The sequence below is a fragment of the Penaeus monodon genome, chromosome 43 (assembly GCF_015228065.2).
Source record: "Penaeus monodon isolate SGIC_2016 chromosome 43, NSTDA_Pmon_1, whole genome shotgun sequence".
NCBI lineage: Eukaryota > Metazoa > Arthropoda > Malacostraca > Decapoda > Penaeidae > Penaeus > Penaeus monodon.
The window spans coordinates 5,204,052-5,215,830 of record NC_051428.1 but is presented as its reverse complement, the minus strand read 5'-3'; the positions used below and the strand labels follow the sequence as shown (position 1 = coordinate 5,215,830).

General features: G+C 34.0%; 1 protein-coding gene across 4 annotated transcripts in view; it reads left to right on the top strand.

The window, feature by feature from the left end:
* The first annotated feature begins 464 nt into the window (after nt 1–464).
* Nucleotides 465–11,779, top strand: part of LOC119568137 (zinc transporter 5-like) — a 33,056-nt gene continuing 21,741 nt past the window's right edge. For 3 of the 4 annotated variants that reach the window (XM_037916536.1, XM_037916534.1, XM_037916532.1), the window contains exons 1-6: nt 465–579; nt 4,690–4,748; nt 6,673–6,732; nt 7,835–7,896; nt 8,429–8,529; nt 9,330–9,443. In XM_037916536.1, coding sequence (XP_037772464.1) covers nt 8,453–8,529; nt 9,330–9,443 — 191 coding nt within the window. In that variant the 5' untranslated portion in view covers nt 465–579; nt 4,690–4,748; nt 6,673–6,732; nt 7,835–7,896; nt 8,429–8,452. The remainder of the gene's footprint in view (nt 580–4,689; nt 4,749–6,672; nt 6,733–7,834; nt 7,897–8,428; nt 8,530–9,329; nt 9,444–11,779) is intronic. The other variant, XM_037916535.1, reaches the window with a different exon arrangement.

The following is an 11,779-nucleotide window of genomic DNA, read 5'->3' as shown; positions in this document are numbered from 1 at the left end:
TTCATTTTAGCAAACTTATTTCTATCCATCATTCTTTTCTTGTGAGGTTATCAGCATTTTATCTATTGAGCTTTACTCGATACCATAACTTTTTTAAAGGAAAAACGAAGAAAATAGATAAAAAGTGAATATGTGAAATGGATATGCTTATCTGCATGTAAAATACACTGGTATTTAGCACACAGCATTTATAATTAAATGGTATTATTCTGATAACAGAAGCAGGAAGTAATAAAAACAAGCATTGTGTAAATCATAAAGAAAATATTCATACAGCATGGCGGTAAAAAAAAGTATGAAAAGCTGTCGTGACAAACGTCCGTAAATCGTCTTATTCTGATTTCTAAAGTTGCGCAAATAAACAGAAATCGCATCACCGGTAAAAAAAAACAAAACACTAATTAATCAACAATATAAAAAATCACACCAATACGAGATATACAGCCTCAATGAATCAAAATCGACAATCCGTTGCCTCTCATACATCGTACCCTCAAAACGCACGGAGAGTTGATAGCGACGAAAAGCACGCAACAGATAAAGCTTCTTTCCACCCCTTGACACCCAACCCACCTACTCGTAAGTAACGCCCCAACGTCAAATAGCGCAATAAAGACCACCGAGAGACCATTTTGGCCGAGAGAAAGTAGCCATTAGACTAGAAACGAGAGAAAAAAGAGTTCGGCTGAAGTGCGCAGACCGGCCATGTTTGTTTTGATTGAGAGAGAGGGTCAGGCGTGATTGTGGTTTTTAAGTTGTTGTCAAGTTATTATTGTTTTTTAAGTTATTACGAAGTTATTATCGTCATCTTTATGATTAAGTTATGAAGCTTTTAGTTACGATTATGGTTATTTAAGGCATGGGTGTGTGGTTATTGAGGAAGAGGGGCCGAGCGAGCATGGACGGAAGGGAGAGTTTGTTTTTGTAGACGATATTGCCGTTTTATGTCATTTGATTAAGACAGATCGGTGATCTCTTCATGGGAAAGGACCTGGCTGTGGAGTGGAAGTCGCGGAGAGAGTCAGGAAATGTATGGGATTTTTTTCATATGCTTCCCCCCTTTGATATGAAAAATACTCGTTGGTGGTTTTCATCGGAAGTGTCATTGAGGCAAATGTAGATTTCGTCAAGTTTGCGATTCTGATTTGCTGATTTGTCGTGTGTGCTTTAGTGTCGGTGTTATGGACCATATCATTGTTTAAATTTTGGCTGCGTTTGTTGTGTAGCATTGCAGTTGCGTTGTCAAATACGAATCGTGGTTTACATCTGTTTTAGTGGACTTCCTGTTTTTATTCTATTGTAGAATCTGTGAATTCAAACTGGGTTAAATCTTGATGCAAAGACTGTTCAGATAAACAAGACAAGGCTCATGTAACAACAATTCAGATTATTGTAAACAGTCCATGGAAAGTAAAGGTAAGGGTTGATTTATCAAATAGACTGAAGGATACTAGGTTATTCTATTAATGACGACTTATCTTAAGAGCATAGAAATGATGTATTAGTACAGTGTCATCCATCACTAATGTCATATAATGCAAAACAGTGTTTATGCAACAAAGATCCATGTATTTTGGACCAAATGAAAATTCAACAGTTAAAGTTATGACGTTTGAAAATAACTTGCCAGTGTATGTGGATGAACTATACATAGAAAATTGTCGCAGATTCTGTGAATAACATTGCATATATACTGTGGTTAATGTTACCGAGAGCGATTCATAAAGATGAGGAAAATGGACACTGCCATCTTGTAGAGCAAAAAAACATAGGAAGCATTTTAGGTAAATCTGCAGCGGCTTCATATTTAACAAGAAATGACAAAAATAGGCCCTGCATAGCACAGTTCTGAGATTAAGTCCCTATCCATGTTTACTTTGCAAGGACCAAAACAAATGTGACGCATTGCTCATTACTGCGATCTACCAAGTATTCCAATTATATACCAAGTATTTTGTAATTACCAGAGCCTGTTTTTCCAAGTTCATATGTTTAATGAAGTCTTTTACTTTAGTTATAGTTCTTTTATGTGTTTTGGTAATTATTTACACTATTTTGTGCCGTAACCTTCTGCGCATGCATGTTTTGCGACACCATACATTGAGAAACGCTCATGAGAAATGTTTCATTATAAGTGTGTTGTCGATTCTGGGTCATTTTTAAAGCCATATAGCAGATATACAGAACAAATAAATATTGATATCTGAGCTCATCAAGAGCCTCAAATGCCAGAAAAAGTGATTAGAAACCAAGCAGTTCTGACTATAGATGATAGCGAAGAAAAGTTTGGTGTTTATATAAAGGTATGTGGTTTTACCCATGGGGTCCAGGGGGCAGAGCCCCCTGGCTAGGGAATATATAGATCGTTGTGTTTAAGTGTCACAGGGTTAAGGTTAGGGTGATTCATTGGTTAGGACGCATTGTATGATTACCATGGGAGCTGTGGATTATGACAGATCCTGTAGAATTTTCTGAACATGGGTTTGATTCCTATAGAGTTTTTCAAAAGTTGGCACATCAGTTTGTAGACTTTCAAAGATGGTGGGAACATCTGTAGATTTGCATTAGCCAATTTTAATTGCCATCCATTATCCCCCCCCCATTTAACCCCGGTTCCCCACGCATCTCCCAAGATCATTGTGTAAAGGAGAGAGATAAAAAATCTGATTTTGGAACTTAGTCTCTGAAGAGAGTGTTGCTCTCGATAACAATTACTTTGACTAATAATATAAAAAATCCTAAACTTCAAAAAAAATATTCTACCCATTTTATTGTCATATATCATACAAGCTTTTCATACAGGAAATATCCATAATTCACGATGTGAAAGTCCCAACTTTTGCTTTCCTATGATTGCCTGATAATATAATCCTAATTCAAAAATCCCTTTTATATATACAAGTTTCATACAACTAATAGGAGTAGAGTCACAATTTTATCGCTTGGATAGTAGTAATGATACCAATCTGGTAGCACTGCTCACTTAAGGGTTTATTCCTGTTACCTGTTAATTAATACATCGATTATAGGAATGCATTCATACAATACATAGAGCCACTAAATAACAATATATGATAAATTATAAGATAAAGAACTTCCTACAAAAATTGGATACATACGCATTGCAGGAACAGTCAGAATATCAGCCTCGGTCTTATTCTAGTATGCTATGGGCGTTTTGATGGCATGGAGGTTCCCCTCAAACAGCCCTCACTCTTTAAACATACATATGCTACAAGGTCAAGTAACATTCTACTTCATATGTTATACATTAGTTAGGTTTGCAATTACCATCTCCCAGCATCGACCATATGAAGACCCGCCATCACTCTCTAGGGCACGACCCCTCGACACAGACATGTCTTTTGACAGGTCAGCTCTTATGGCTGATATGGACCAGGTGTTAACCCAGGTGGTTACAACCATCGAGGCATCCTTGAGTAGGTTGTGACACAGAAGATGATAGGAAGTATGTGATATATCTGGTTACAGACATAATTATGGACTGATAATTATTAAAGTTAGGAGGAAGCAAAAACTACAATGGAAATTGAGTAAAATAGTAATAATTATTAATTGTGACACTGCCTTATCTGCAAAGTTTCTTCTGATTTCATCCATTATGGTTATTTTTAAGTTACTGCTATCATATTTATGATGGTAGTCCATGATTACTCTATAGTTCTCACTTTGTCCACCAGTGCAGAAAATTACTGAATTGAGCTCTGTGTCTACAGGGTGTTGGATTGGGTGTGTATGTACATTCCTTGAACCAACGAACATTTGTCTGGATAATCTTCAAAATTTTAGAGTGCTATTATTGTCAGTTGTAATGCATAATTAGACAGATGTATAATAATAAAAAAGAAAAACAAAATGAAATTAGAGAAATTCTTTGACACATTTTCCTAGTAGAGATACTGGAACTTCGGATGATGATAAAAGGCAGAATTGAAGACTGCAGCAACTTTTGGTTTGAGTTCCCAAATGGTTGAATTCACTGGGCAAGCTCAGTTAACAACCCAGTGACTATTCTAATGAAGGTTGATCTCATCTGACTTATATAAGAATATGTTGGTATTTATTTCTGAGATTGATGCACCCTCCAGAGATGAAGTCCCAAAACCAGGGTTTCATGTGAACCCAAAATCCAACTAACCTTTCTTGCTTTTTTTTTTTATTCCCTAGACAGGTGGGGCAAGCCCTCCCCTTTATTGGCACTTTGTGCCAAATTACAGAAAAGGGTGTTGTGGACTTTGTCTCTGATCAGTGATAAACAGCAGATTTTTTTCGTCATTTTGTGGTAAATTTGAGGCAGGATCATCTGTACCAGTTTTATGAGTGGCAGTGTCCATTTCCCTCTATCTCAGTGCATCACTTTCAATAATGATAACCACAGTGTCAAATGAAGGAAATTGGTTGTGAGAAATGTCACATGTAGTTCCCACACACCTCTCATGACAAGTGTAGCCTTACCCTGCTGTACACAGCTTACAAAGTCTGGCCTGGCTCCAGGATAGGGAGTAATGCTGATGAAAAAGAATTGTTTAAAACACTAAAAACTTGTTGTAACTTAAGCTCTATTTTTATTAATTTTCCAAGTAATGTTTTATAGTGAATTTGAATATTTTCTTCAGAATCATAAACAACAATTTTGGAAGACCTTTATAATATCTTTTGCATTTACAGGTAATGAAATAACATGGTAATAGGGTTAACAAGATTTTGGAGCAGCCACTACAAGTCTGGTGAGTTTTTCTTATATTGTGCTACCGATACAAGCCTGTTAAGGTGTTGCATGAAGTGGTGTTTTAGAAAGTGTATGCTAATTGATATTTATTGTGCTTCACCGATAGATGGGTAAAATATGAGTAAAGGTTTACATTTCAGGCATATTGTTTAATCAAGAACATCATACTAAGATAAGGCATTACTAACCCAGTGCCACTGTAGATGGGATATACGCATATGCATATTAAATATATCAATTGTATTTACACATAGATGGCTTTACAAGTGCTAAAGTCACCAGTGAGTCAATTATTAGTCTGACCTGTCTCACCTGTTTACTCCCTCTTCCTTGATTTTGGAAATATTAGATTTTATTTTATATTGCTGTTAGTATTGTTAATAATACTGTGATACTTTTAACATCAATAACAATAATAGCAGAAGTGATAAAACTTTAGAAAAAAAAAAAATTTCCCCAAAATCAGGTGATGGCATGTCGACTAGTAATTGACACCTTGGTGGCTGAACATTTGTGGAGTAATCTGTATGTAGTTATATTTCACGAAACAGTACTACAGTACAGGAAAATGTGATGGTTCACAGTACTACCGTAAACATCACCTTTTCCTGGTGGCATTGGGTGAAGACATGTATAATAAATTTTTTTTAGAGAAATTTAGAAATTTACAGAAAAAAAAGTTAGAGAAATTCTTTGACAGACGTTTTCCTAGTATAAATACTGAAACTTGGGATGATGATAAAAGGCCGATTCGAGGGCTGCAGCAAGTCTTGGTTTGAGTTCCCACACGGTTGAATTCACAGGACGAGCTCAGTTAACAGCCCAGTGACTATATCGATGAAGCTTTGATCTTATCTGACCTATATCTGTAAAGAAAATAGTAGTGAGTTGTGTGAAAATTAGATGGATATTTTCATCCATTCATAGATATACATATTATAAGATTATAATTTAAATCTGTATAAAAATGTGTATATATTTATATATATGTATATTTTTATGTATATTTTTATATTTATATGTATATGTATGTATGTATGTATGTATGTATGTATGTATATGTATGTATGTGTATATGTATATATTTGTGTATGTATATGTATGTCTTTATTTTTTTTGCTGTAGCTTTGTCCCATTCTCACTATAGTCAGGTTCTGGTAGATATTTTTTATGGCTGTTTATATGTATATATATCTGTGTTTATATATATATATGTATATATATATATATATATATATATATATATATATATATGTATGTGTGTTTATATGTATGTGTGTTTGTATTTGCGTGTGTGTTTATATGTATGTGTGTTGTGTTTTTGTGTTGTTTTGCATGTTTATATGGTTGTGTGTTTTATATGTATGTGTTGTGTGTGGTTGTTTATATGTATGTGTGTTGTTTTGATGTTATTTATATTTGTTGGTGTGTGTGTTGTTGTTTGTTTGTGTGTAATGTGTTGGTGTGTGTGTGTTTATGTATGTGTGTGTGTGTGTTTGGGGTGTGTTTAGTTGTGATGTGTTGGTTTTATGTATGTTGTTTTGTTGTTGTGTGTGTGTGTGTTTTTTTGTGTGTGTGTGTGTTTATTTGTTGTGTGGTGTGTGTTGTGTTGTTGTGTGGTTTGTAGTGTGTGGATGTGTGTGTGTGTTTATATGTAGGTAGGGGTGTGGTGTGTGTGTGTGTGTGTGTGTGTGTGTGTGTGTGTGTGTGTGTGTGTGTGTGTGTGTGCGCATGTATATGTGCGCATGTATATGTGTGTATATGCATGTTTATATATATGTATGTATGTGTATGTATGTATGTAGGTTTGTATATTATATATGTATATTTTATGTATATGTATGTGTATATGTACATGTATTGTATGCACTAATAAACTAAATAAAATTTCATCTTCCAAAGTTTGACTTTTACATTTTCAGGTTATGAAGTGATAGGCAGACAAGATTTATCAAGGTTTATGAGCAGTCCTCAAAAGTGTGGTAAGTGGCATCATATGTGTACCTTATTCCTTAAATACTTAATGTGTTATGTAAGCTATTGGAAAGTGGTAATTACATAGGTAATTACAAGAAGTTCTTAGACTTACACACCTGACCAAAATGAAGAAAAGCTTGGGATGATGATAAAAGGCCGATTCGAGGGCTGCAGCAAGTCTTGGTTTGAGTTCCCACACGGTTGAATTCACTGGACGAGCTCATTATACAGCCCGGTGATTATTTCGATGAAGCTTTGATCTTATCTGACCTATATTTTTTAGGAAAATGGGAGTGTGTTGTGTGAATATTAACAGTAATGAGGATACTAAATACTATGAAGTATATTTATTTTGTTGTGGTAGTATTCATAGATGGATATTTAAATTTTTGACTATATGTATGTATATTATAAGACTATAGAATAAATTTATATGTATATGTACATACATGTACATTTACTTGATATATATATATTACATATGCATGTATATTTATATACACACATGTATATGTGATTACACATATATATGTACCCATACCTATTTATGTATGTACATATACACTTGCCTATGTATGTAGGTATGTACATATACACATGCCTTGTGTGTATGTATGTACATATACACATGCCCCTGTGTGTATGTATGTACATATACACATGCCCCTGTGTGTATGTATGTACATATACACATGCCCCTGTGTATAGTTATATATATAATATATATATTATATATATTATATAATATATATATATATATATATATATATATATTTGTATATAAATATACATATTTATATACATTGTGTGTGTGTGTGTGTGTGTGTGTGTGTGTGTGTGTGTGTGTGTGTGTGTGTGTGTGTGTGTGTGTGTGTGTGTGTGTGTGTGTGTGTGTTGTGTTTGTGTTTGTGTTTGTGCAAATGTGTGTAGCTATATATTCATATACATATTTGTATATATGCAAATATGGGATATATAAAATGTTTTATGATAATATGGAATTGCCTAAAAGTTAATGTTCAGAAAAAGACACTCTTAACGTACTAAGTAAAATTTTCACTTCAAAATTTCTGTTTATTTGTTCAGGACTGACTTTTGTGTTTACAGGTTATGAAGTGAGAGACAGACAGGGTTTATCAAGGTTTTTTTGAGCAGTTCTCAAAAGTGTGGTAAGTGGCTTCATATACTGTACTCTATTTCTTAAAGGCTCTGTATGTGTGATAGTTTTATTAGAAAGATATGAAGATAAGTTTTTCCATATATGATGACAGTTATTTAAGAATTCGGAATGAGTGGAGGTTATGTTATATGAAAATTCATTTAGATCATTTTAGGTTTTGAAGGATTCATTTTGGACAAAATGTAAATAGGAATAGTATTAACAAGATTTTTATTTGAATGAATGAAAAATCAAGAAAGTATTCACTAGAAATTGAATTTTAGTATGCAATTGTAATATAAAAAAAAGGATCAAACATAAATTAAATCTTTGGGGTGATGATAAAAGGCCGATTTGAGGGTTGCAGCAAGTCTCGGTTTGAGTTCCCACGTGGTTGAATTCACCGGATGAGCTCGGTAAACAGCCCGGTGACTTATTCGATGAAGCTTTGATCTTATCTGACCTACGTCTGGCAGGAAAAAGGTAGTTTGCAGTATGTGCATGTTGATACATCCACCAAGATAAACCTCTTGACTTCACAGACGCAAGTTGAATGCTGAAGTAGAATGCGGGGAAGTCCTAACTTGAGCTTTAGTGATGGTTCTGCAAGTCGTGTTATATATCCCTCCTCAAAAGTGACCTGGTAAGAATGGGCTAATGTCTTCTTTGTGTTTACCTATTTGTCTTTATAGAATTTGTTCTACATAATGCATTTTAGTAAGGACAGACTAAGGGAGGACATTTTTAGATACAGTAAAAAGTGTATATGTAGTCTTGCTGTGCTAATGTGATATTTCTTTGAACAAATATATTTCTAAGAGAGGTGAGCCATGCAGATGTTGAAATCAGAATTGTGAGGTTTAGCATCTAATATTGGCAACAGCAAAATTTATCATTCAATATGTAAGAAAAATATCAATAACAGCAAGTCGGAATCACTTATTATTATTATTTTTTAATGATGATAAGAAAAAAAATCTTCCATTTTTTTTTTTTTATATACCCATCTTCACAAGAGTGAGAAAATCTTATACATGTTGATTAATTTGTGGTCCATTTTGTTTTTTACTTGATTGGCTATAGTGCACAGATAATACATTCACAACACAAAAATAGATTAAATCTAATGAGTGCACAAATAGTTCAGACAATTTGAAGTTGAAAAATATAAAATTTCAGTCCTTCATAGATTTTTGTGGGAGCATTTTGTCTTGAGTATCAAATACAGGATAACTTCCAGGTTTTAATGTCAATCTAAACTAAAAAAAAAGAAAAAGAAATTTATTAGAATGTGGGCACTAGGCAACTCTATTTTAATTTTGTAAAACCTTTCATGTGAAGTCTGATATTTAGGAGAATATCACCTATTTTGCTTTTCTTCATAGTTTCTTAGATTTGAAATAAATGTGACCGGCAGCTATGAAAAGCAAATTTCATTTCCAGGTATCTGTGGCTGCTGATTCTGAGCAAATTTTTCCGCTGCATAGGGGTGTTCGTGGCGTATGATGCTGTCAGGTCCATTCACGTAGTGTACTTCTTGCTCCTGGTTACGTTACTGTGAGTATAAAGGTGTTTGTGATGAATTTGTTTTGACTTTATTTATTATTGTATTCGGATTTCCTTTTTAATTCCTTCTTATATACAAGGACCCCAAGTCATTGTTACTTGTGTGTGTTAAAGAAAAAAAAAAATTGCATGACATGTGAGGTATCACATAATTTTGTGCTGTATTTTAATTAATGATGTCTCAACTTTGTGGTTATAAAATGTGACTCGGAATCCTTGATTTTCCTCTGAAGCTCTATACTTCGCTTTGAATTGCAAATTTAATTTATTTTTACTTAGTTTTTTTTTTTAATTAGATTATTTACTGATATAAAAAGTTTGATATTAGAAATTAATTTGCTTTATTACTGTAAATTTAGATAATTTATTCTTTAATTCAAGTATTGGATATTATTTGGTAGGAAGGTTGACTTATAATTAATAGCCTTTTGGATTTAGTTGCATCTCCTATCCCTAAATATGTCTCTGCCAGCTACAGTATTTAGCATCATTCAAAGTTTGAAGAAAATCATCATGAGAACAAAATGTGTAACATGAATAAAACGTACAGTTATAAAATTCCATATTAAATCTTTTTTTGTCCATGCGTATTCTGTGGAAGTTATACTGATCTAACACAGCATGAATTGAGGGTGTATTTTGTAAAATGGGAGAAGAAAGAGTGATCGTGACAGATGAAAGTTTGTTTACAATTGGATTGAACATTTTGTCTAGGATATGAAGAACTTGTAGAGGATTTACAAAGGAAGGTTATCAGCATTGCAGAAATTGGTTTAATATTAATAGCACAAGTACTGGAAATAGCATAACATCTTCAAATGCAGAATGGCATTTGGGAAGAGTTCTGCCCAGTGTTTATCAGTTGGTGACAAGAGCCAGTTCGTTGGAACTGTGTTGAAGAATACAGTTATTAGACAGTGATTATTAGCTTGATCCTTAAAGCAATCAAAACAGTAGGGGCAAAGGGACCCACCAAATGCAGAGTGGATAGAACTAGTGCAGAGGTTATGAGAAGTTTTAACCCAATGGGGCTGGGTATCAGAAATCTCCACATTTGCTGTGTTGCTTCGTGTATAGCTGTACCCCACAAATCAAGCTGTTTGTTATGACGTGTACACGTGACCCCTCGAGATGGGGTCAAGGGGTTCATAATACCTGTTATTTGTAGGAGTCAGAGCTGTAACCACAATATATTTAGCAGACAATATTAAGAAAATTGTGTGGTGTGTAGTAATGTCCAGGAAAGTTCCACAGTTAATTGCTGGTATATCATGGCAAGGCGCTAAGTCTATTCTGCTGAACTTTTCAGAGCAGCTTGAAATCCAGGTCTGGTTCCTTATTTTATTTACAATTTATGCAACTTCTTTGTATTTCCTTTATATATTATGTGAAGTTTGGTTAATAGTTATTCATGGCAATGTTTTATGAAAAAAATGATGTTTTCTTTATTATACTGAAGTTATACAGGGCAGTATCTTGCATCTACCTTACCAGCTAGACACAACTTTAAGCTTCTAATAATGTAAGGAAATACATTTGTGTTGCCGGATATTACTGTCAGAATGATTACTGATGAAAATCGAGATGTGAATATTTGCAACTTCATATCTTCCTATTAAGTACTTTAGGCACAGTATTCTAAAGTGGCTTAGAAACCACACTCGTCTTCCAGAGCCAAGTTAGTCGGCCAAGTTATTTCTGTTGCATAGTAAAATGGTCCACTTTTCCTCGTTCATCAACATGGTTTCAGAAGGTATTAAATGTTAAATGCCAAAGATGGTATTAAATGTATTGTTTCCCGATTCTTGTTTTTGTTTAATCTGGTACACTGTGGTATTAAGTAGTATATAAGGACCAGTCAAGCAACTGCCAGTGTTTATAGTCATGACTGAGAATCCCAGCTTTTGAATGATGTTGAAAGATAAGAAGAGTGATATTGCAAGAAAAGTCAACCCAAGAGCTCTCATAAATACAAGGAGATCAGCATTGATAACTGTTTTTTATATGAGTATTAGAGAGAGCATCCATCTAGTACTTTCACAAACATTTTTGGAACCCCCCCCCCCCCCGTCCTCCTCCATAAGAAGAAGGGGAAAAAAATTTGACCAGTAACTTGTCAGGAATGGAGAAAAACTATCATTTTGTGGTCACTTGACTGTTTTATAGATTTATGGGGGGTTTCAACATTTGAAAGAATTTTCATTTAGTGATTTTTCTTCAAAGATACGTAATCATTTGAAATTCTTACCATCATATAGATTATGGTTATATATTGCATTATATTGTTAACCCAATTGTGATCAGTTTGAAAAATAGATTCCAGCCAT